The following is a 24,774-nucleotide window of genomic DNA, read 5'->3' as shown; positions in this document are numbered from 1 at the left end:
CTAGATTATTGTTTTGTCCCATGGAGTATTCACTGTTATTAAACTAAAATAATTTGATGGTACCTCCAAATTTAGTAATCCTATAATCCTGAACTCATTGAAATGCCTATAGATATATAACATATATCCAGCCAAGGAGTGTAACTCTTCATATTCCACTCCTTTGAATGGCATTGCACTGATAAGCATGGCCTGTGAGTATGCAGAAAGCTGGATTTTCTATCCATGACCTCCATTTTTGCAAAGTTTTTGCACAAACTTTTTCTTGCACTTTGAAAGCACGAACATCTGCTAAGAATTTTAAAATTTGCACACACTCTTTAAATAGTCTAAGATTGGTACAGAGTCAAAAGTTAGCAGTTGCACCAGCAAAACCATTTTGGCCAACCAGTGTCCTGTTCCAGATAAATTTAGTACGTACATTACATTTATTTGTCTGTAATTATTGGTTATCATAACAACCGCTCATTCAAAGTAATTTCACTAGGCTTTGTGATTTTAGCTGCAAAGAGGGGGATAAGCTGTTTTTCTAACTTTTTTGTTTGCATGCCAGGGTTCTGGCAAGGGGTTTTCAAAACCCTGCCTACCTAGCATATCCTGTTCCATATAAAATATACCACATTCAATGTGAATGCTTATATGCATGTGCAAATTTAATATTTGCTGTATGTCACAGGCGTTGGCAACCTTGGGCACGCGGCCCATCAAGGTAATCCACTGGCAGGCTGAGAGACATTTTGTTTATGTTGACCGTCCACAGGCACAGCCTCTCCACCCCCCGCAGCTCCCAGTGACCGCAGTTCTCCTTTCCTGGCCAATGGGAGCTGTGGGAAGCAGCACAGGCTGAAGTGACGTGCTGGCCGCTGCTTCCCGCAGCTCCCATTGGCCGGGTGAATATTCAACTTGCAAGTGCTTAAAATCTTTTTTCCGTGGTTATAGATCCATCACTCAAATGTTTGTAAAAAGTGAAAACAAAGGTGATGCAATGCCTTAATCAAGTTCATTTCTATATATTGAGCAACAAGTCACAGAAAATTCTTTGCATTACTCAGCCAACTCTAATATTGATTCCCACTATGAATTATTCAATCAGATTAGTTTGTTTTTACGAGCCATACTTACTAAGGAAAAAGATCATTAAGGAAGAAGTTTGCACTGTCAGTAAAACTGTGTTTTACTGTGGGAAAAACATCATCCACAGGAAGAGTAGAGGTAAAAGACCTCTCTGAACAGTCCAGTGGTAAATATCAGAGCGACATTGATGAGTTTCTCAGATTATAAAAGTTTGAGATTGGTTCAAGCCACAAGGTTTGAGTCCAAGCTTCCTCATCCAGACTTTTGGCTCAGCCTATTACAGAGGGAAGACCAACTGCAAAGTTTGGATCTAGGTCCACTTGAACTTCACCAAGTTTCAGTGGTGTTTGCTTCTAGGGTTTTGGTTTGAGCTCACAAACTTCTTTGTTGTTTACATTCCCTTGGCTGTATTATCAAATTGATAACGTGTATGTATTTCTTAACTTTAAGCACATTAGTCCCCCGGAGGCCCTACTCAGTGGGACTATTGGTGTTCATAGTTAAGTGCAGACTTTGCTGGACTGTGGCCTATATAGTAACCCCACTCTTTCACTATCTCAGATTTTTGTTAATTTTTTTTTATCTCTGATTTTCTGTGCTTGTAAAAAATAAATATAGAGATAACATGATTGATTGGCTTTGAGCACCCGTTCGCTATAAGAAGAGGATGAGTAGTCTTTTGGTTAACACAGTTCTAGGAGTCAGCAAATCTGGGTTGTTGTCTGTGCTCTGTCACTGCTGTCCTGTGTGATCTTGGTTAAGACACCTAACTGCACTGTACCATAGGTTCCCCACCTCTAAAATACAGATAATAATGCTTACCTATTTTACAAAGGTGTTCTGAAGCACTCAGGAACTAGAGTAACGAACCCATTCATAAATAAAACAAAAAATAAATACAAATACAGACAAGCATGAATATGTATTTCCTCCAAATGCAACGTTGCCTATGAAATCATTGGGACTTCTGCATATGGAATTACTTCAGGATTGGGTGCAATATGTGACAATTATCACTAAAGACTATTCAATCACATTCTAATGTAGACTAACCAAAGAAGAGGAAGTCAGTTATTAATTCATATTAAAATGAACTATGCTGACATTCTTTTAATCAGTCGTATCCTATGATGGTCACAAACTATTTTTCTTCTAAATTTCAAGATTCGAGGAGACAAAAATCTAGGTGTTCTTTTCTTTAATTTCAGAGTATTATTTAAAATGATTTCTGATAGAGATTTGAAAAAGAATGCATTACAGGTAAAATGTCTGTGCATGGATTCCTAGCCCTGTACCTGGGAAGAGATGTAAATGTACAATTAATTCTCTCTCCTGCTCCCTCACTTCACCCTAAGGTGAGAAAGAACCTGTATTAAAGGTACAATAGCACTTTTTCCTGATTCCCCCACAGAGTTTTATTGCTCTGTGCTTGAGAGAAAGCTATTTTGGGCCAGTGTGTCTTAGTGGCTTTAAGGAATACAATGAAGGAATAAAGGTTAATAGATTTCCCCTCCTCTTGTCCTGTAAATAGAAGCAGCATGGGTGGTCCTCAAGCCATCGTCCTCATTGCCAGATGTTCTACTCCAAGCTGCATTAGTGGACACACTGTGGAAACACCTTCAATGTAAATTTTAAAAATGCCACCTACAAAAGAGTATTATGTACAAAAAATATAAAAACAATTGGTTATTAAAACAAGCACCGTCGGCCTTTTCATATGTGATCCTCTTGTTATCGCTAGCATATATCACCTTTGCTGAGGGGATTTCTGAAATTCTAATAATCTTGTAAACTGTTCTATACCAGTCCTATTAATGATACTCTTTTGTTTTCTTGTAAGGTAATTCTTTCTTATTTCGTTTGAACAATTTATTCTGCACTGTTAGTGCTACAATAATTGGACATTAAGGCTAACTGAACATTTCCTATTCTAGTTGGTGTTTCCATATTTGTTTTCTAGTAGTGTAGTACAATAAATGTACGGAATGCCTAATCCATTAATTGTAACAGAGAAATAGACTGCATGTGAGAAGAATGCAGAAGAATAACATTACTCATAACCTCTTTCCAGCTGGATCCTGACGCTAGTGCTGTTCTCAAAGAACTTCAGGTGAAACTCAGTAGCGTACTGGATGAGCTCAGCATCGCCTATGGCGCAAGGTAATAAATGTACTTAAAGAATTTGTGCTACAGTGATGGCAACCATTAAAAAGACTCCACTGTGCCTCAAACCAGGCAGATGTGCATAGCCAAAGAGCCAATCCATTGACTACATTGGGTGATTGTCTTTTCACATACAGCTTGCTCCAATGTAGCCAGATCCATTGCATGTATATGTGTGTGTCTCTGTCTGTCTGGGAAAATACAGCAGTATTCTCACCTCCAAATAACACTAAAACTAGTGTGTGGGCATGAATGGGTTATAGGAACACAGCTGGAAACTTTACTTTCTGCATCTGGAAGATAAAAATGGTTCAATTTTTTCGTAACTAATACAATGTTCAACCTCTCTTTTACTGTGTGTGTTTTGATTCCCTGAGACTGACAGCTTTGTCCAGTGGCCTGCCCCACTCAGGTAGCCTGTCTGAATTTACCTTTCTTCAAATGGTCACTGTGAAGCCCTCTTGAGTCATTTGCTCTGCCAGTATCTGTTCTGCGGAAATCAGCTAGTGAGTTTTAGTCTTGAATCAGTGTGCATGTGGCTGGCCAGAATGCGGCTTGCATTATACCAGCAACATAGCTGAGTCTTGCTATTGGAAGCAAAAACAATAGGACTGTTTTTGCTTTTGCTCGGGAAAGGAATATAAGAATTCAGGAATTCTTGTTCAGTAATCTGCAATGGTGGGAGGTAGGTGAAAGTTTTAGTTGCTCAGTAACAGTTAATGCCATAGACATACAATCTGTGTAGACTGTTATCCTTTTCGGTGTGTGGCTTCATTAACTATGGAAAAGGATGCTGCACTTGGTTTTAATAAATATAATTGAGAGAGAATCATGGCTGCCTTAGATCATTAATAGGCTGAGACAACCCAAATAATAGGGAAAATTAAGTGACTTAGTAAGAAGGGGAAATGTCAGCCAAGAATTAAATGGTGGATAATACCTGTACTAGCTCCCTGTGGTCTCTTCTCTCCCTGTCTTAAAAGGTCACCATTAACTAGATGAAGCCCCGTGTTTGACTTTTCCTAAAATTGATATAATCTTCTGGGTGAAATAGTTTTTTAATTTAAAGAAAATATCTACCACTTTGTTAAGATAAGAACGAGTGGTCATAGGGGCCTATATTTTTCACTCTTCTGCAGAAAAGCCAGGAGAATTAGCACAAGTCATCCAACAGCCTTCATTCCCATTGCCAAAGTTGGTCAAAATTTCCCCAATTTGGCTTTGTGCATTTCTCATGTGCTTTCTTCTCCCTTAAATTTGTCCATAGTTTGTGCCTGTGACACCCTCTAACCAAAAATCAGCACAAGGGCACCCAGATAGCTTCATAGCCTTACTCTGAAGAAAACCAAGTAAAACTTCTCTAGGAGGCTTTCTGCCACCTCTGAGTCTCTTCTCATTCTTTTAGAGGCCGCCCACGTGGCCATGCTGAGCTAATAAGTGTGGCAGCAGTTTGCTCAGGATGGAGTTATCCATAACGCCAAGCAGCGAACATTGCCTCAACTAACTGTGGTTGAACAAGATGCAGCAGTTTGGGTGCTAGGGGACATCCACTCCCTGCATAATATGAATGAGAAAAGAGGTGGCTTTGAGAGCACCACTGGCAGCCAGAAGAATTCTGAGGAGGAACTGGAACTGTGCCATGCATTGGTTTTGGGGCTCCCCTTTATTCATTTCAAAGTTGGTTTCTGAGTAGATGTCACTAGAAAAGCCTTCTGTCTTCTTGGCTATCAGATGTGTTCATGTGGGGTTTTGTGTTGGGTTTTTGTGGTGAAGCACAATAGCTGGGATTTTTCATTCTGTTTTCACTTAGCTTGTTTGGTCTTTTATTAATTGTTTTTTGTAGATTCTTTAGCGACAGGCTTATCTATTCAACTTGACTATGAATGGGTTTAGAATTGATTATCATATTTATTGCCCCTGTGGTACTTGTGGTACGTTTACTTCTCTTGTGGTACATTTACTTCTCAGCTGCAGACTCTGAATACTCAGTTTTGCACTGCTTAAATGTACCAGTTGAAGTCCTCGCTATGGCCATACTGCCCCTGTGTCACTCCTAGATTTTCTGTCAGGCAGATGTTGCTATATCAGAAGAGAATTGAACCTCTAGGAAAACAAGAAATGAGCTGAATCAGTAAACTCAATTTGTCGGGAATTGAGAACAACTTCCACTCCCACACTTGTAAACAGAACTAATTTATACAGACCTATCAGTCCCCGATCTCCTCTAGTTTTTCAGCTGTGTGGAAGTCAGTTCTTCAGAATAGAAAATCTGTCCCCACTTTTGAATTTAAAATGCCAAATATTCCCATAAAATGTATCTGGCGTAAAGGTTTATGAAGCAGTCTAAATATTTTTACTCTCTTAACTAGTTACAAAATAGTAAACAAAACTTTGCTGTGTTGGCACATGACTCATGACAAGAAAAAGTCCAGTTTAGCCAGCTAGGACAAATTGGTAGAAGTCTTGTTATTTTCTATCTTCAAGGAGGATATTGACACCAAATGAATATAAAATTTACCAAAAAGAGAGAATATTTGACAACACCCCCTTTAAAAATACATGTAAATAGAACTTGTGTCTGTAATCCCCTCATACCAAAACTAAAAGCAGGAATAATTGTGCTGGCTAACACTGATGTCTATCTTAATACCTCAGTTAAAGTCTCTGATTCACCTTCTTATTGTGTAATTCCTATCAGAAAATAGTTACTAGGACTCCTGTAGGGATATGGACAATGTAAAAGGAAAGCAAAACACAAACTGCAATGGTAAGTATATTGTTTGGCCTTATACGAACTATAACTGCTTAGAAATGGTTATTTTCAATTTCTAAAGCATACAGTGCCTTAAGCATGTGGGCTTCATATCTGTTCACAAATAATTTTGTGTTCATCGATGAAGTTGATGGAGCAGAACGTAAATAGTCATCCTCTGTCCTATAATTCCTCCGCTCTCTTTTTTTCTCTTTAGTTTCCAGCTTGTTATTGAGGAGTGTGTGAGACAGATGAGCTTTGAACTAAATCAGATGAGAGGAAATGGAAACGTATCAGCCAATAAGAACAATGCTGCTATCGATGCTGAGATTGTGCTGCGACCTCTCATGGATTTTCTGGACAAAATGTAAGTGTGGGGTAAAAAGGAGTAATTTTAAATCGCTGGATGCCAAGGAATTTTATGTTAAAAATATTAGGTCCTGTTTGGCATATCATGGATAAGTTTATAGTTGGGCAAAGTAAGCAATCTAAATCTTATGAAATCAGTTACTTATAATAAGCCATTTAAGGAGCTATTTTAAATCAGGACAATTGAACAATATTAAGAACCTTAATCCATTGAAATCCCACTCTTTCTTTGTTTATCAATGTTTACTCCCTATCTCCTTTCCAGGAATACATAGTCTAACCCAGGGATCAGCAACCTTTGGCACGCAGCCTATCAGGGTAATTCACTGGTGGGGCGCAAGAATTTTTATTTATATTGACCGTCCACAGGCACAGCCCCCTGCAGCTCCCAGTGGCCACGGTTCACCATTCCTGGCCAATGGGAGCAGCGGGAAGCGGCAGCCAGCACGTCCCTGTGGCCCACGCCGCTTCCCACAGCTTCCATTGGCCAGGAACGGTGAATCGCAGCCACTGGGAGCTGCAGGGGGTCATGCCTGCAGATGGTCAACAAAAACAAAATGTCTCATGGCCCACCAGTGGATTACCCTGATGGGTCGTGTGCCAAACGTTGCCGACCCCTGGTCTAACCATTTGGTGATTAACAGGAGAATCTGTTTGTCCTAAATTACAACAGCATTTCCATGACTCAACAAAATTATTACAAGATTTTTTAACTCTAATCCCTTGGTAGTGTTTTAGTTCACTTTCTCTCACCAATCCATGTTGAAGTATTGGGGAGGTTTTCCCTGTGTTGGTTTCCTCTTGAGTCTTCTCTGTTCTTTTTCATCTGTCAGTAGTAGCTTGCTTGTACAGGTGGGCAGAATGTGTTGTGGAGGGCATGCTGTTTGAGCAGGACAGCTGAGTGAAGGAGGTGGAATGGGGGGGCTCACTTCAGAGTTTTTTAATACCCTTCTCCTTCCTGTTTCCAGGGAATTATATGAAAACACACTTCTTTCAGACTTGCATAGATTCAGAGTTGGTTGCTCCCATTCTTTCATTGGCTCCATGGCCTGGGGGGTTGGCATAGGTGACACCTTCAGCTCCTGAACATGCAGTCTGCCTAATAAGCATGCAACACTCTATAATTGCCTTTGTTTTTGTTGTTGTTTTTGTGGGGAGAAAGCATCAGATCATTTTTAACGTTAGTTTTAACTTTCTTTTTATTTAGTCCATTATGTGAGATAGTCATTAAATTTTATTGGTGTTTGACAGGAAATGAAATTCTGATTTCAGAAATTCTGAACACTTCTTTTAATTATAGTTAAAATTTAGTGTACTTAATTTTAAATTTAAACTTAAAAGTTTTTAGTTCTCAAAGCAACAAAATCTTTTCAAGATTCAGGAATTCTTAGTGTGTTTAGTCTAAATAGTTATTAAAGAAGTTGTTTATTCTTCATAACAATTTTTGGAGAGATGATTCTTCTCTTCCTGAATTGGTTGAGGGAGTTGTTTGATCATGCCAATTTAATTAATTCCCCGTTATTAGAAATATTCTATACTGAAATGGCTTTTTGTATTAGTAATTACTTTAGCAAGGTCCTTAGATTTCAGGTTGGTATATAAAGCATTTTACCATTTACATAGCAATGATATTAGGAATTATATTGGGAGCTTTGCAGTTAACTAACATTGTTGAAAGTCTGCATTTCACAAAGGTGTTTGTCATTTCAAAAGTTTTAAGGACACAAGAGGAGGTTCTTCTTTGAAAAAACAGGGTATAGCCTACTTTACCACCTAGATCTATTGCTCTGAAACACAACCCCTTACATTCCTTTTCACAATCAGGTCTTTTCCTAAGACATGAATCTTTTACATGGTTTTTTTCTTGATGTGAGGATTTGTACCAAACTGGCATTTTATATAATCGGAGGTGTCCTGGTTTAGACAAGACACTTTGCTGAACCAGCATGTTGATCTTTAATATGTGCTCATGGTTAATGCCTGGCTTTGAGGGTAATAATTGTGAAATATTGCTCAATGGATGGAAAGGTTTTCTGGTGTTATGACTGTAATGCTCAAAGGCAAAGGCTAATTCATAATTGACTTTCTTCTTCGAGTGATAGTCCCCAGTGTATTCCATTGTGGGTTACACATGCACACCATGTGCCTGGAAGCCAGAGATTTTGAAAGTAGCGTCTGCTGGTCTACACATGCATCCTGGCTCATCTTGTGTCTCTGACCGAGGGAATAAAGGGTTGTGTGGATCGAGCATCTCTTCCAGTTCCTCCTCACCGCCACATAGTCCTGGTTGGAACCTTCAGGGTCTGTAGCTTGGGCTTTGTCCTACAAAATAAGAATTATCTAGTTTGTAAACAGTTTTAACAGTTAGAATTATATAGTTCTTCAGTAAAAAGAAAAGGAGTACTTGTGGCAATACCTCCTCCCACCCCACTGTCCTGCTGGTAATAGCTTACAATTTGTGTGTGGGGGGGTGGAGGGTGAGAAAACCTGGATTTGTGCTGGAAATGGCCCAACTTGATGATCACTTTAGATAAGCTATTACCAGCAGGACAGTGGGGTGGGAGGAGGTATTGTTTCATATTCTCTGTGTGTATATAAAGTCTGCTGCAGTTTCCACGATATGCATCCGATGAAGTGAGCTGTAGCTCACGAAAGCTCATGCTCAAATAAATTGGTTAGTCTCTAAGGTGCCACAAGTACTCCTTTTCTTTTTGAGAATACAGACTAACATGGCTGTTACTCTGAAAATAGTTCTTCAGTGTTTAGATTACTCTCCTGGGGGGACCCCCTCCACCATGCAACCCATTCAGGTACCGGACTATGCCCAGGACTCTGGGCTTCAAACTCTATGCTTTCTACATGAAATCCTTCTTGGTCAGCGACAACTACCAGTGCTGCCTGTTCTGCTTTGGGGAAGCTCACAACGCAGCGAGGTGCAGTATCTGCCAATCATTCCCCAGCTGTGCACGAGAAAGGTGGGAACTTTGTCTCTGCAAATACCTCATGGAGAATACCATGAGACCCCAATCGGACCAAAGCCAGGGCACTCCCCCATACATCATCCTAATTCAGCAAGGAGTGTGCCTGCAAGCTCCGACTCTGGTGTGGGAGAATATACCCCTCACATGCGGGATCTCGTCAGGAAGCACTCTCATTAGCATGTGACTAAGTCTTCCTCTAAATCCACTTCAGAGAAGTCTGATTCATCTCTAAGTAAGCCATTCACCTTGGCCCATGAGGGCTTAGTATGTCCTAGGTACCAGAGGTATTATAAGAAAGCCCATAAGTATTGGGCTGCATCAGTACCAGACCACATGCCTTTGGTACGATCATCCTCAGCACCTCCCAAACCCTAGGATCCACTGGCACCAATGAAATCTGATCACTGTTAACTTCGGGCATCTCCCTCATCGTTGGCTTTGGTGACTCAGAGATGGTCCTCTCACTGGGGAGGTCTGAATCCGTTGCCACCCTACATGACATTTTTGCTCTCCTGGATCTGGAATCCCCTCCTTCTCCAGGAAGAAAACTCCACCAAGGGAGTAGACTGCTGGAAGGAGTTTATCACCCATCCCATAGGCGGAATACATCTCCCCTCCAGTGACATCAAGCATAGCACCACTGGAGTTGGAATCAGCCTTCTCTTCATCCAGAGATTCCGGACCACCTGAGAAACCTTTCTTCTCTTATCGTACCTATCCTCCACCACCCAAAAGATCTGCACCTGTTTAGGACTAACTTCTGCCTCATCTAACTCTGAGCTGCTGGTACCCCATGCCATAGGGGCCCCATGACAACCTACAGACCCCTTCTTACTGGCCATACTGGGGGGTTGGGATCAGTACCCCCCTGCAGAGTTGATCCAAATTGCTAGGGAGTCACCCTTTGTCTCCTCTCTAAGGGGACGCTCAGATCTGCCATGAGAGCTGATAGAAGAAGAGGAGGAACATTACTCTCTGGATCCAGCAGTTCCACTGTTACCAGTAAGACTACCATCTTCATCTTCAGAGGATGCAGTAACTCCTGTTCTCCCCACACAACCCCGATGACTTCAGGCAGTTCTCAGACCTTTTTCACAGAGTTGCTGGAGAACTTCAGATTCTTCTTGAAGAAGTCCAGGACTCCCAGAACAAATTCTTAGATATCCTCCACACATCCGAATCCAGGAGAATATCACTCCCCATTAATGAAGTCATACTGGAGCAAGCTAGGACAGTTCGTCACACCCCTGTCAGCTGCATTCATACCCCTAAAAGGTCAGAGGAGGTTATTATGTGCCAGCGAAAGAAGCAGAATTTTTTGTTTTCTTACCCCACCCCCAACTCACTGCTGATCCAGACCACTTCTGAAAGTGCTAGACAGCAATATCCCTGGTCTACTCCCACTGATAAGGCAAATGCCTGGATCTGCTGGGGAGAAAGGTCTCATCATCCAGCCTCCAGTTCAGGATAGCCAATTACCAGGCACTAATGGCTAAATATGATTTCCTGAACTATGCCAAGTTTATTGACAGCATTCTACAGCAAGACAGAGCTTGTTTCCAAGCTCTGACAGATGAAGGCAAACTAATAGCCAAGACTGCTCTCCAGAAGCGGCAGTCAATGGTGCTGATATCTCCTCTAGAGCTATGGCTACTGCCATCATCATGCTCAGGGAGTCATGGCTCCATGCATCAGGGCTCCCTAGAGAGGTCCAGAATACCACTGAGGACCTCCCCTTTGAATCACACCTCTGCAACCAGAAGATGGACAAGCCCCTACATTCCCTGAAGGACCCGAAGGCTACCCTACACTCATTGGGAATAACTGCCGATCATTCAGATCTAAACATATGGCTCAGCAGTTTTTCCATCAGAGACTCTGTGAAACTACCACATAAGAGACAGAGAGTTCAAAAATCCTGCTTCCTCACACCCACTGCAACAGGCTCTGCATCCTAACCTCAACCCCTGGCTCGACATTATTTTTGATGGGTGCTTGAGAACCACAAAACATTAGGCACAACACCTCCCAACCCCCACACACCATTTGGGGGTTGTCTAGCACTCTTTTTCAACACTTGGAATGGAATAACAACAGACACGTGAGTGCTGAACATCATCCACTCTGGGTATAGGATACAGTTTGCATCCCTACCTCCTCTAAAATCCTCCTTCAGGGGCCACTCTCACAAGAGTATTCTCAAACAAGAGTTGAACTACTTGTTGCAGTGGGGAGCGATAGAACACATCCTTCCTCAATACCAAGGGAGAGGGCTTTATTCAGCTTACCCCCTATTACTCAAAAAGAAGGGCAGTTGGAGACCAATCCCAACTTCTGCCAGCTCAACCATTTCATTCCCAAACTCAGTTTTCATATGGTCACGCTGGCCACTATAATCCTGTCTTTAGAAAAGGGCACGTGGTTCATGGCTCTCAATATGACATAGACATTCATCCCACTCAGAGACGATTCCTCGGATTAATGGTAGGCACCGAACATTTTCAGTACAGAGTACTCCCCTTCAGAATAGAGAGTCCTTACCAAGATAGTCTCAGTAGTAGCAGCCCATGTCAGATGTTGTGGGTTCATTGTCTTTCCCTATCTCAATGACTGGCTCCTTGTTGCCAAATCCCGCCAGCATGCCTATGCATCAACTTCCATAATGCTACACCTTCTCTCCTCAGTGGGAGTCAGTGTAAATGCCAAAAAATCTGTTCTCGCCCCCCGCACCACGTAATCTCTGGACTTCATCAGGGCAACCTTGAATTCTATCACTGCAAGAGTGTACCTGCCCAAGGACAGATTCCAGACCATGAACAATATCATAGCTCGCATCACAAGCAACCCTCAAGTACCTTTCAAGATATGTCTGTCTCTCTCCTAGGTCATATGCATCTATGCCAACCTTTAAATGTGACTGCAGTCAGTATATTCCCCAAACCACCATTCCATGAACTCCATGGTAACAGTTTCGGCCAAGGTAGTGTCTTTCCTGCTGTGGTGGACAAACCCTTGTCAGGTATGCATGGGCATCTCCTTTTCTCTCCACCTCTCTGGACAGGACCATAATTACAGACACATCCCTATTAGCTTGGGGAGCCCACATTAACAGCCACACAGCAAAAAGTTCCTGTATATCTTGAGGGTCCAGAATGCACGTCAATATCCTGGAGTTATGAGCAGTTTGGAAAGTATGTGAGTCCTTTCTTCCATTCATCCACACTCACTGTGTCCTTATAACATCAGACAACATTACAACTGTCTTCTACACCTACAAGCAGGGAGGAGTGAGATCTGCCTCCTTGTGTGTAGGAGTCAGCCTCTGGAACTGGTGTATCAACAATCAAATCACCCTGTCGGTCATCTATCTTCTGGGAAAGCAAAATGTGCTTGCAGACTCCCTCAGCACACATTTTTCAGTCAACCACAAGTGGGAGCTTGGGTAGTGCACAATATTTTCAGTCTCTGGGGAACCCCAATCAGGGATCTGTTCACTTCTCATGCAAACAGAAATGAACTACATATTGCTCCAAAAGAGCCCTAGGTCATCACTTCCAGGGTGATGCTCTGCCTCTTCCTTAGTTGGACCAGCTCAACTATGCCTTCCCCCTGCTCCCACTCCTGCCACAAGTTCTATGCAAAATCTGTCAGGACAGAGCACCGGCCATCCTGATTGCCCCCTTCTAGCCCAGACAGTTTTAGTTTCCCAATCTCCTACACATGGCATCCTGACCACTAATCATCCTCCCAACATTTCCCAAGTTCTAACCCTGTGCAACAGCAAGATCAAGTACCCTGATTTGCATCCACTCCACCTCAGAGCTTGGTATTTGGATGGGCATCATCCTTAGAACGTTCATGCTCCGCAGCCGTACAAGACATCCTCTCTAAGGACTCTACTAGATGGTACCTAGCTAAATGGAAGCACTTTTCTTCCTGGGCACATCAAAGAGGCGTTCTCTGAGAAACTACAGATATTCCTCTCATCTTGGACTATATTCTTTCTTTGAAGACATCAGTCTGTATTCCAATACCCACCTTCCTTCCCTTCTGCTTTAGATCTTATCTGATTTGCAGTAGAGAAGGAACTGGAGAGGCAGTCAGTCCACTCTGCCCTTTATCCCCTCAGTAAGAGACACGAGGTAAGCCAGGATGCATGCATAAATTAATGAACACTACTTTCAAATTCTCAGGCTCAGGGCATATGCATAACTCACAGTGGATTATAGATAGGGATCACACACTCAAAGAACCTCCTGTTACAGGAAGTAACCGCCTTTTTCTTTCTTTCTCTGGGACATAATTTTACACTGCTGTTGCTTCTAAAGGTCACATTTTATGGGCTATATTTTCAGAGACTGTGAGCACTCTCAAATCCCATGAAAGTCAATTGCAGTATCTCAGCACTTCTGAAAGTCAGTCCCTTTTGTATGCTCTTCTGTGTTCCTTTTCAGAAAGTTGTGACATTTTTACTTGTGCTTGTTGCTTTGTACTTGGAAAATATAATTTACATGAGCATGTTTCCTGCTTGGGGAGTGTGAGTGATTTAAGTGGATTCCCAGAACGCCAAAACTAATAGACCCCAATTGAGTTTTTGATGAATATTTCTTCCTAGAAGCTTACTTCTTGGACAGGGTCCAAGAAATAATGACTTATTTTTCCACTGAGATTGCAGGCCCATATTAGGGAAGCAGAAAGTGCATCTGGAGAAGTTGAATATGATCTAAAAGGGCCCAAAAAAGAGCTGCAAAGAGGGGAGAGGGAAATAGAAAGAGTTTTTAGTTCGCTTTCTGTAGGTTCCATGTAATATATGAAATACACCATAGAGTACAGAGGAAAATCTGGGAGAAATCTGTACACTCTGTTGATTTGGCTCTTTGTCAGTTGGCACTGCAGCTCAGTGTAACTGGCAGTGTGGAAAGCACCCGTTCTTTTCCCTTAATCTACTCTACTCTATCATAGGAGCTGACTGTTTTTGCAACACAAAAGCCAGATTCCTAACCCTGAGAGAAGGCTTTCCAGCAGCTGTATCTATATGTCAGCCTTTCATTTCTAACCATCTGTCTAGTCCTGTGTGTAAAGCTGCTGGAAGCATAGACTGTCTTAGTCTTAACTTCCTTTGACATGAGGAACATGATTCTCTTTTACGTCTGTAAGAAGACAAAGGCCAAAAATCTTCACAAACACACATGATCTGTCCTTGAATGGTAAGAATGGAATGCCCCATTTGATTCACTCTTCTATTCAATCAAACCAAAAATCAATATATATTGAAGGTACCTAACACACCTTTCTTGAAATATAAACAAATACAAATTTAATTTTTTAAAAGAGGTTTTAAATACTTGCCAAAAAGACACCATTTTTGTAAAATTTAGATGTATATTTAAATGTAAATGTAATCCAAACAAACATATATACAAAACAAGGAACTGAGATAAAAATGCTTCTAAGGAGTATCACCTGCCTTGTAAATGTATGTGCCTTCTGCTGTGATTATTTCTCTGTTACTATCACTTTTCATATGCATACTTATAATAGATAATAGAAAGATTAATCGGTACATATACATACCTATGATGTGATTTGTACATCCTCTGTTATATGCTCATTTACATGAACAAAACTTACATAATATTATAAGACTCCCCAGATACGTATTTACAAATTGCAGTTTTTTTAAAGAATAAACAGAAGATTTTCTCATGTGTGTACTGCAGTAAAAGGTGCTTAATTCCACATATAGCATGTTTCATGAACACCCTCTTAGATCCGAATAAACATGTGATGGGAAAGTGGTCCTCCAAACACTTATTACGGAGCCTATTCCTACTACTCAGTAGTCCCATTGGCTTTAGAAGAAATGTGTATGCATAACTGTAAGTGTTTCAAGGCATCTGCTCTACATTTGTGTCTCATATCACAAGCAGTTTTAACTGCACAGATGCAATATAGGATGACAAAGGAGCTTTTTCTTTTTAAGCAGAAACTAATTTCACAAAAACCCTTTAAGTTTTTTAACTATACCAATCATTTGAGCATAACTTTATAGTTCAAACGTTATGTTTCATTTTCAATAAATACAGTGCTGTTGGATACATTAAGCAGAAGCATGGTAAAAGGGTTGCTAGATGTTTACATGGAACGTTTGTTCCTAATCTAGAAGACAAGATTTGAAATGTTCAAAAATCCATGTGAAGAATGCTGTGAAATAACACTGATCTCTAAAAGGCATTATTGGTGTAGTGGTTCAGAGAAACTCTAACACAAGGTAGCAGTTAATCTGAATTTATGTTAATTCAGAGCCTTTGATGTTTTAATGCTAGATTTGGAGACCAGCCTGTGTTTTACTTTATTCCAGTTTAAGTCTCTCTGCAAAATTCTGTGAGAAGACAGTTCTGAAACGGGTTTTGAAAGAGCTGTGGAAATCAGTCCTGAACAAAATAGAAAAGCAAATCGTGCTTCCACCATTGACAGACCAAACCGTAAGTGTCCAAGCCATGATTCACACACATTAAAAACGTTTGCAATAATCACCTTGCTTAATCAGACGCCTGGTAGCAGTTTTTTAAAACTTCCTTCCAGAAAATTCCCCCCAAAGAGGAACTTGGTCACTACATGCAGCTTGCTGGGCACTTTTTCAGCAGAAAAGCTGGAGCAGATCTTTAGTAGCTGTTTTGCAAGTCCTCACTATTGGGCGAACTGCCTGCCCATCCTAGATTGGGGCATTCTTGCAGTTCATTTCATCAAGGCGGGGTGCAATGTAAAAGGCAGGATCACTTTCATAGAGCATGTTTTAAAATGTTATTTGTGATGACTTTATTGCCTGTGGTGAAAATTAACAGCCAGATGATGGCTCGCCCTTTGTAGGTGTGCAAGAACAAGAGAGAACACAAGCAGCCAGCCACAGTGGGCATTCAGTCACTGTACTATTTCAGCACAGATGCTAGCCTTCCCAGGAGGCTAAGAGATGGGGATGCAGAGTGAGAGCAGGCCTTGCATGCCCTTCCCCAAAAGCCTCCTGCTATATGATGCCTCATCACCACCCCAAAATGCAGCCACTTCCCAGCCAATGACTCAAAGCCACAGTCTGGCTCTAGATTTGTTAACCAGACATAGAGAGGTCCTCTTTGAGGGCAGGGGAGGGGTTGCATTACCAGGATGACAGGAAGCGGGGAACATGGTACAGCTGGAGGAGGTTGTTGTGCTACCCAAAGCAGTAGTGAGGGTAGCCTGACATGATCCTCAATTGGGGATGCCATCTAGGGATACTGTACTTACAGTACTGGTGTAGGGGGGTCTGTCAAATTCTGGGTATACCTTTATGAGAAAGCAGTAAAACAATGACCTCAGACTTGTGAGATTTTTGTGGGGGGGAGAAGAGGTAGTGTAATACAGAAATATTATTTTTGTTTGGTGGGGGGGTGTACGTGTAGGGGGGTTAATCTTGCATTTAATGAGTCTGCTGTCTTTTGTTACAAGTTAATCATTATATTGTTACAGTGTGTCCAGAGACGATGTTACTGTATATATTGTTTTGTTATTAAAACAGCTAACAACACTGCCAGGGAGCCAAAAGTAAGAACTGAAGCAATTGCAATCACAGAGCTGCAGATGACATTTATAATATTTATTGGGTTTCAAATGTAAATTATATCTATTAGAACACTATGCAGCAGGGACGAGCTCAAATCCTAATGTAAAATTCTCTTGAATAAATGTAACCTTTTCTCTTGCACAGCTAGCAAATATAACAAAGTCCAAATCTCTCACTGATGACATAATTAATCATCACTTTCCAATAGCAACAATTAAAATTTTGTAAAGTATTGCGACGTACTATAGACAAATAAAAGAAGGGGTTTGTACGTATGCAGTGAAAGTATTATTAAACAAGACTGCAGTTAAATAATACTGGACCGTAGAGCAGCCCACATCGTGGGTCTGTCCCAGAGCCACTGACCCCCTGGAAAATCTCAGTTTGGGCAAATTCTGTTCCCTCAGAAAACCCTTGACCACGTCTAATCACAGACTGTATGAGGCCAACAAGAGCCTGGTCAATTTCACAGCTGCTTATTGTAACCCTGTAGTCAGCGGGAAAACTGACAAAAGTCATGTCACGTTGCTATTTGGTTAAGCTCTGGTGAAAAGACCTGCCCAGTTCAGGCAGAAGCCAGGATGGGGAGGTGGGATAGAACCTGAGGACCCTCTTCTGCCTCATCTCCCTCCCAATTGTCGTGAGGCTTTTGGATGGCAGTTAGGGTCCAGTGAGAGTGTGCACCTTCTCCTTTCCAGGAGCCAGATGAGTGTGGAGGCTTCTCATTTATCATCAACTAGCCAGAGGCCAAAATGGACAGGGACAGACCTGGATAGAAGTCCAACTTCACCGTCCTTCTAAACAGCAGGGTTGGATTGTGCTGGGCCCCAGAACCTCATTGGTTTGAAATACCCCTCACACGCACCTTTAACATTGCCTCCTGACTAGTAGCTGTCAAGTATATTTTTCAAGCCTTGTTTAGCAGGAGCATAATAGAAGCAGAGAGATAAAATAGAACATATATGATCCGTAGTGGTCAAGGGAGGTAATAATTAGTTACAAAAGAACACTGGACCAGTTTTTAAATATGATCACAGCACAACAGGTGTGTACAGTGCCTCACCATCTGTTAACTTCCAAAATGTAACTTCCCTAAAGTGATACACAGTATGATGGATAAGGTGCATAGCCACAGGCTGGTTTCATTTTTTGCTAATCTTATTTGTAATTAAATCATAGAATATCAGGATTGGAAGGGACCTCAGGAGGTCATCTAGTCCAACCCCCTGCTCAAAGCAGGACCAATCCCCAATTTTTGCCCCACATCCCTAAATGGCCCCCTCAAGGATTGAACTCACAACCCTGGCTTTAGCAGGCCAATGCTCAAACCACTGAGCTATCCCTCCCCCCCCCGCCATCAACAATAGGATGCTTCAAGAAAGTTTCTTCCCTTTACAGAGATGTGAATACCACTTCCCTTGTCAGAGGGTACAAGCACAGACACGCTGAAACAGAACTTGTTTTACAATATGCAGAATTTTTCTCTTACCATTCTGGCTGCCAATAAGCAGTGAGAATTTAAGCTAAGTTTATAGATTTGAAAGTAAAATTTCATTAGTGGGGATACACAGAAACACAAAGACCAGTTTTGAAAATTGAGATCTTCTGGAAAGATTGATGAAAAACCATTCTATTGTCCCATTTAAGTTCAGCTGATTTCTGTCAGTTGGCTTTAATGGAAGCCAGTCATCTAGAACCACTCCTTGTTAAGCTGCCAAAAACCGTTGGTAATTACAGTTCTTGGGGTAATTGTGCTGCAACAAATGTTTACAGTGCATTATAGAAGGATTCGAAGCAGATGGTTGTTTAACATAAAGGGGTAACATAAACCTTCTGAATCTTGCCAGGATTTGATTATTACAAAATATTGTTTTGTCTACATATATGCCATTCAAATATATTTCAACACAATGTTTCTGGTTCAATATAGAGATGCTTGGACTTTACACAAGTGAATATTTCATAGAAGTCAATCGGAGTTGTGTTTCTCAGGTTCTGCAGGATTGGGACCACTTTCCTCCACACTGACCTATATATTTCCAAATATTTTGCTTTGTCAACTGCATCAAAATATGACTTAATTGGAATTGAAGGTTTTATTTAACTTTTGATCTGCAGAATACTGAAGATAACCAATGTGATAAAGGCCTTTTCTTCAAAAAATGGGCAGTTATTTAACAATAGTAATGATGTTGAGATAAAAAGCAAAAGCTCTGTAGTGATGTTGAAAATTCTGTATCTTCAGTTTCAATTTTGTTTGTTTATAGGGGCCCCAGATGATATTTAGTGCCGCTAAAGATCTTGGACAATTGTCGAAGCTGAAGGTAAGTAGGTTAAATAAATCTACATATGTCCTACTGTAAGGAAAGAGTGGATAAACGGTGTGCTTACCCTCTTCTCCTCACTTGTGCTTACTGTCATAACTGGCCCATTGAAATCAAGGGACAGCTTGTGTGAGTAACTGCTCGGCAAAATGAGTAATGGTTTCACAGTCTGTTTCTGCATATACACTGCGCTGATCACTAGTTGCTGTCAGGAAAATATTCCTCCGATCTCCATATTGCACAAGCGACCAGGTGTAATATGGGTATTTTAAACCTTTTCCTGAAGCATTTAGCATTGGCCTCTGTCAGTGCAGCATTGGCCTGAAGTTACAGGGCTACATGGACCTATTCCAGCATGGCAATTCTTAGTGTATGTATCATACACAGATCTTCACTGTAACTGTCTATTATTAACATAAAATTATCCTACTCCATGGTTTGCTGCAGAATTAGTCTTGAATAGAAATTGTGGACCATTACATTAGAACATCTGGCTTCCTCCTGGGACCAGCTTCAGGGAAAATAAAAATAGTACATGACCACTTGTAAATTTGTCCAGCTGATTGTCTACAAAGAATATAATGGTATGCTCTGTGCTTACTCTCTTCTACATTAAAATTCTAGAGCACTCTGCTTCCATCGGCAGTAATTGGTGTTATGTCTTCATGGTTCATTTCTAGTATTGACAAGCAGCTCTGGCTAATGGAAAAAGGATTGGGTCTCAAACATTGGCAGTGAATATAAAAAAAATAATTAATTTGTAAACAATCAGCACAGTTTTGACATCAGCATATAAACCCTCCTGAAATGTGCACAAAAACATGTGTATGTGTTACCACATACATAATATTGTACTCACATATAACAGCGTACGTAGAAAATAGTGTCACAGGAATGAACCATAGAATCATAGAATATCAGGGTTGGAAGGGACCTCAGGAGGTCATCTAGTCCAACCCCCTGCTCAAAGCAGGACCAATCCCCAACTAAATCATCCCAGCCAGGGCTTTGTTAAGCCTGACCTTAAAAACTTCTAAGGAAGGAGATTCCACCACCTCCCTCGGTAACGCATTCCAGTGCTTCACCACCCTCCTAGTGAAAAAGTTTCTCCTAATATCCAACCTAAACCTCCCCCACTGCAACTTGAGACCATTACTCCTTGTTCTGTCATCCACTACCACTGAGAACAGTCTAGAGCCATCCTCTTTGGAACCCCCTTTCAGGTAGTTGAAAGCAGCTATCAAATCCCCCCTCATTCTTCTCTTCCGCAGACTAAACAATCCCAGTTCCCTCAGCCTCTCCTCATAAGTCATGTGTTCCAGTCCCCTAATCATTTTTGTTGCCCTCCGCTGGACTCTTTCCAATTTTTCCACATCCTTCTTGTAGCGTGGGGCCCAAAACTGGATACAGTACTCCAGATGAAGCCTCACCAATGTCAAATAGAGGGGAACGATCACGTCCCTCGATCTGCTGGCAATGCCCCTACTTATACATCCCAAAATGCCATTGGCCTTCTTGGCAACTGTTGACTCATATCCAGCTTCTCGTCCACTGTAACCCCTTTTCTGCAGAACTGCTGCCGAGCCATTCAGTCCCTAGTTTGTAGTGGTGCATGGGATTCTTCTGTCCTAAGTCCAGGACTCTGCACTTGCCCTTGTTGAACCTCATCAGATATCGTTTGGCCCAATCCTCTAATTTGTCTAGGGCCCTCTGTATCCTATCCCTACCCTCCAGCGTATCTACCGCTCCTCCCAGTAGAGTGTCATCTGCAAACTTGCTGAGGGTGCAATCCATGCCATCCTCCAGATCATTTATGAAGATATTGAACAAAACTGGCCCCAGGACCGACCCTTGGGGCACTTCACTTGATACCGGCTGCCAACTAGACATGAAGCCATTGATCACTACCCATTGAGCCCGACAATCTAGCCAGCTTTCTATCCACCTTATAGTCCATTCATCCAGCCCATACTTCTTTAACTTGCTGGCAAGAATATTGTGGGAGACCATAGCAAAGCTTTTGACAAAGTCAAGGAACAACACATCCACTGCTTTCCTCTCATCCACAGAGCCAGTTATCTCATCATAGAAGGCAATTAGATTAATCAGGCTTGCCCTTGGTGAATCCATGCTGACTGTTCCTGATCACTTTCCTCTCCTCTAAGTGCTTCAGAATTGATTCCTTGAGGACCTGCTCCATGATTTTTTCAGGGACTGAGGTGAGGCTGACTGGCTTGTAGTTCCCCGGATGCTCCTCCTTCCCTTTTTTAAAGATGGGCACTACATTAGCCTTTTTCCAGTTGTCCGGGACCTCCCCGAGTTTTCAAAGATAATGGCCAATGGCTCTGCAATCACATCCGCCAACTCCTTTAGCATGCTCGGATGCAGCGCATCTGGCCCCAAGAACTTGTGCTCGTCCAGCTTTTCTAAATAGTCCCAAACCCTATAGTTTTAGTCTCACTTGTATTTATAGTACCCTCTGCACAATATATAATGTACCCAACATTCTTTGCTATTACTCCTGCTCAAGTACAAACAGAATAAAAAGTTCCCTGTAAGTAGTTATTAAACAGAGGCTGTCACAGCAGCTGCGATGCTTCATCCCAACAAAAACATGCAAAGCAAAATAAATTGACCTTTTTTTTTTAAAACACAAGGTCAAATTGTGACACTGCTCCCTGCAAGGATGCTCAAGGGGCAAAGGACACAAGAAACCCTTTTCCCACCTTTTGTGCTTCTGTGAATATGACTTGGGAGTTCAGTCACTACTCCCTCACAGTGATCCCATGGATACAAGGTGCTTGATACCAGCATCATGGCCCATATACACCTCTATGCTGGCCACTAAATCTGGCCAACTCAAAGAATATAAGAACGGCCATACTGGGTCAAACCAATGGCCCATCTAGCCCAGTATCCTCCAAAAGTAGCTAGTGCCAGATGCTTCAGAGGGAATGAACAGAACAAGGTAATTATAGAGAGATTCATGTCCTGTTCTCCAGTCCCAGCTTCTGGCAGTCAGAAGTTTAGGGACACCCACATCTTAGGATTGCATCCCTGACCATCTTGGCTAATAGCTATTCTCCATGAATGTAGCTAATTATACGTTTGAACCCAGTTATAGTTTTGGCCTTCATAACATCCCCTGGCAACAAGTTCCACAGGTTGACTGTGTGTTGTGTGAAAACGCACTTTCTTTGTTTTAAACCTGCTGCCTAATAATTTCATTGAGTTTATGTGTTCTGTGAAGGGTGTAAATCACACTTCCGTATTCACTTTCTCCACCCTATTCATGATTTTATAGACCTCTCTCATAGCCCCCCTTAGTTGTCTCTTTTTTTTTTAAGCTGGACAGTCCCAGCCTTTTTAATCATTCCTTCATATGGAAGCTGTTCCATAGCCCTCATCATTTTTGTTGCTCTTCTCTGTACTTTTTCCAATTCTAATGTATCTTTTTTTGAGAAGGGTGTTACCAGAGTTCCACACAGTATTCAAGACGTGGGCAAACCATCCATGGATTTATATAGTGGTACTACGATATTTTCTGTCAGCTTTTTTTGACAGCCACTGCATATTGAGCAGCTGTTTTCAGAGAATTTTTCACAATGATTCCAAGATCTCTTTCTTGAGTGATAACACCTAGATTAGACCCCCATCATGTCCTATGTATAGTTGGGATTATGTTTTCCAATGTGCATCACTTTGCATTTATCGCCATTGAATTTCATCTGCCATTTTGTTGCCCAGTGACCCAGTTTTTTGAGATCCCTTTGTAACTCCTCACAGCCAGATTTGGACTTAACTATCTTGATTAATTTTGTATCAGCTGCAAACTTTGCCACCTCACTGTTTCCCCATTTTCCAGATCATTTATGAATATGTTGAACACCACTGGTCCCAGTACAGACCGTTGGGGGAGCAAGCTGTACCTGCCTCACTGGTGTGTGCTGCCAGGCTGCAGCACTGTCCTTCCTCACCCCCATAGTACTTGTTGAGGGACAAAGGGACTGAGTGACTCATGAGTAGAGCTGGTCGAAACTCTGAATTTCCTTTTTGTGGGAAAATTTTGACAATTGTTTTTGTTCTGATTGAAAATGAAAATAAATATTTTCAAAATTTCCTGAAAAATGGAAATTCTGAAAAATGTATGTTTTGGAAAATTCTCATTTTGAAATTTTGAATTTTATTTTATAGGGTTTTTCATTTTTATATGTTTTAATGCTTATGTTATTTCATGATCTGTCTGCAGGAGCAGTGCATAACAGTTGATGTTCTATTTTTACTGTATTTTAAAAATGATTAAGGGCAGCTGCTACTTTAGGACTGATTGAAACATCTTTTTTAGATCAAAGTGTCTCCTGTTGCATTGCAAAGAAACAGATTGCCACGGATTTTAAAAATAAAATTAGCCTATTTCAACTATATTGTTATGTTATGGCATGTCAGTAAAAGTAATGTGTATTAGGATTACTGACATGTCATAAACAATATCATTTAAAAATGAAAAAAGATCAAATTCAAAATTAAGTTGAGAATCTAAAACTAAATTTCAAAATTTTCAGAAATAGATTTTTTTCTCATGGGAATTTTGTTAACATAGTTTTATTAAATATTTCAGTTTTCACAATAATGGCATTTTCCAAGAAAAAAAAAATCAACCAGCTCTAGCAGTGAACACTTTCAAAGGGATTTCTGTTCCTAAGTCATTTTGGCAAGTTGGGAAAATCCCAGTCAAAAGACATAACCTAGCCCTTACTGTACTGCCACAGATTCCACCCAAATCAGTGTATTACATTAGCAAATTAGCCTACAATATCTAAAAACGTCTAGATTCTTCATTTTTTACATGATTTTACATTTGTTTTATTGATGTTCTCCACTCTGTACCAACTTGCCATGGTATGATGGTATTCTTGGGCACAGAAACATTCTCTTTATCAGAGAAGTTAAAGCAGAGATAAAAGAACAGGAATGTAGCACTGAACCCATTCTTTGTATTCTCAATATGCAGGTAAATCTTCCTCTTCCAAAGGAATTCCAATGATTGATTCTTTACACATTCAGCTACCTCCAGGAATATTACGTGTAAAATGACAATGAGCTTTTACAGCCATGCCAGCTGTAGTACAAATAAAACATCTTTCTATGTGGGATAAAGCAAAAGGGCAGACTTTTGCCAATGGTTTCCAAAAGGTTGATTGTTTTTCCTCTCTACACCAGTTTTGAACAGCTTAAGAAAGAAGCAGTTTTCTGTTTCTCAACTGTGTAGGACATGAAATGCTAACATGATAAAAAAGCTTCTGAGTTTGGTTTTTATGCCAGTCAGTTTCTAGCCAATACCAATACTGGTATTTGAGTTTTGTAGAAATGTGGCAATTTGTGTTTCTTTGAATAACAGCCCAATCTGATACAGCAATTAAAATACAGCCTAAGTAAATAATGAGCTGTTGATTTCACAAAATATTTTTCAAGAATACAAACCTCTTTTTGCCTTTACTTAACTTTGCTTCCAAT

The 24,774-nt window shown here is 41.0% G+C and overlaps 1 protein-coding gene across 2 annotated transcripts in view; it reads left to right on the top strand.

Moving 5' to 3' along the window:
- The window catches only part of UNC13C (unc-13 homolog C), a 387,958-nt gene that overhangs the window by 311,736 nt on the left and 51,448 nt on the right, over window positions 1-24,774 (top strand). For both annotated transcript variants that reach the window (XM_077828069.1, XM_077828068.1), the window contains 4 exons: window positions 3,146-3,234; window positions 6,207-6,356; window positions 15,701-15,824; window positions 19,204-19,260. In XM_077828069.1, the coding sequence (XP_077684195.1) occupies window positions 3,146-3,234; window positions 6,207-6,356; window positions 15,701-15,824; window positions 19,204-19,260 (420 nt within the window). The remainder of the gene's footprint in view (window positions 1-3,145; window positions 3,235-6,206; window positions 6,357-15,700; window positions 15,825-19,203; window positions 19,261-24,774) is intronic.

Source organism: Eretmochelys imbricata, chromosome 10, assembly GCF_965152235.1.
Source record: "Eretmochelys imbricata isolate rEreImb1 chromosome 10, rEreImb1.hap1, whole genome shotgun sequence".
Taxonomy (NCBI): Eukaryota; Metazoa; Chordata; order Testudines; family Cheloniidae; genus Eretmochelys; species Eretmochelys imbricata.
Note: the sequence above shows the minus strand (reverse complement) of the source record. Positions and strands in the feature narration are given on the sequence as shown.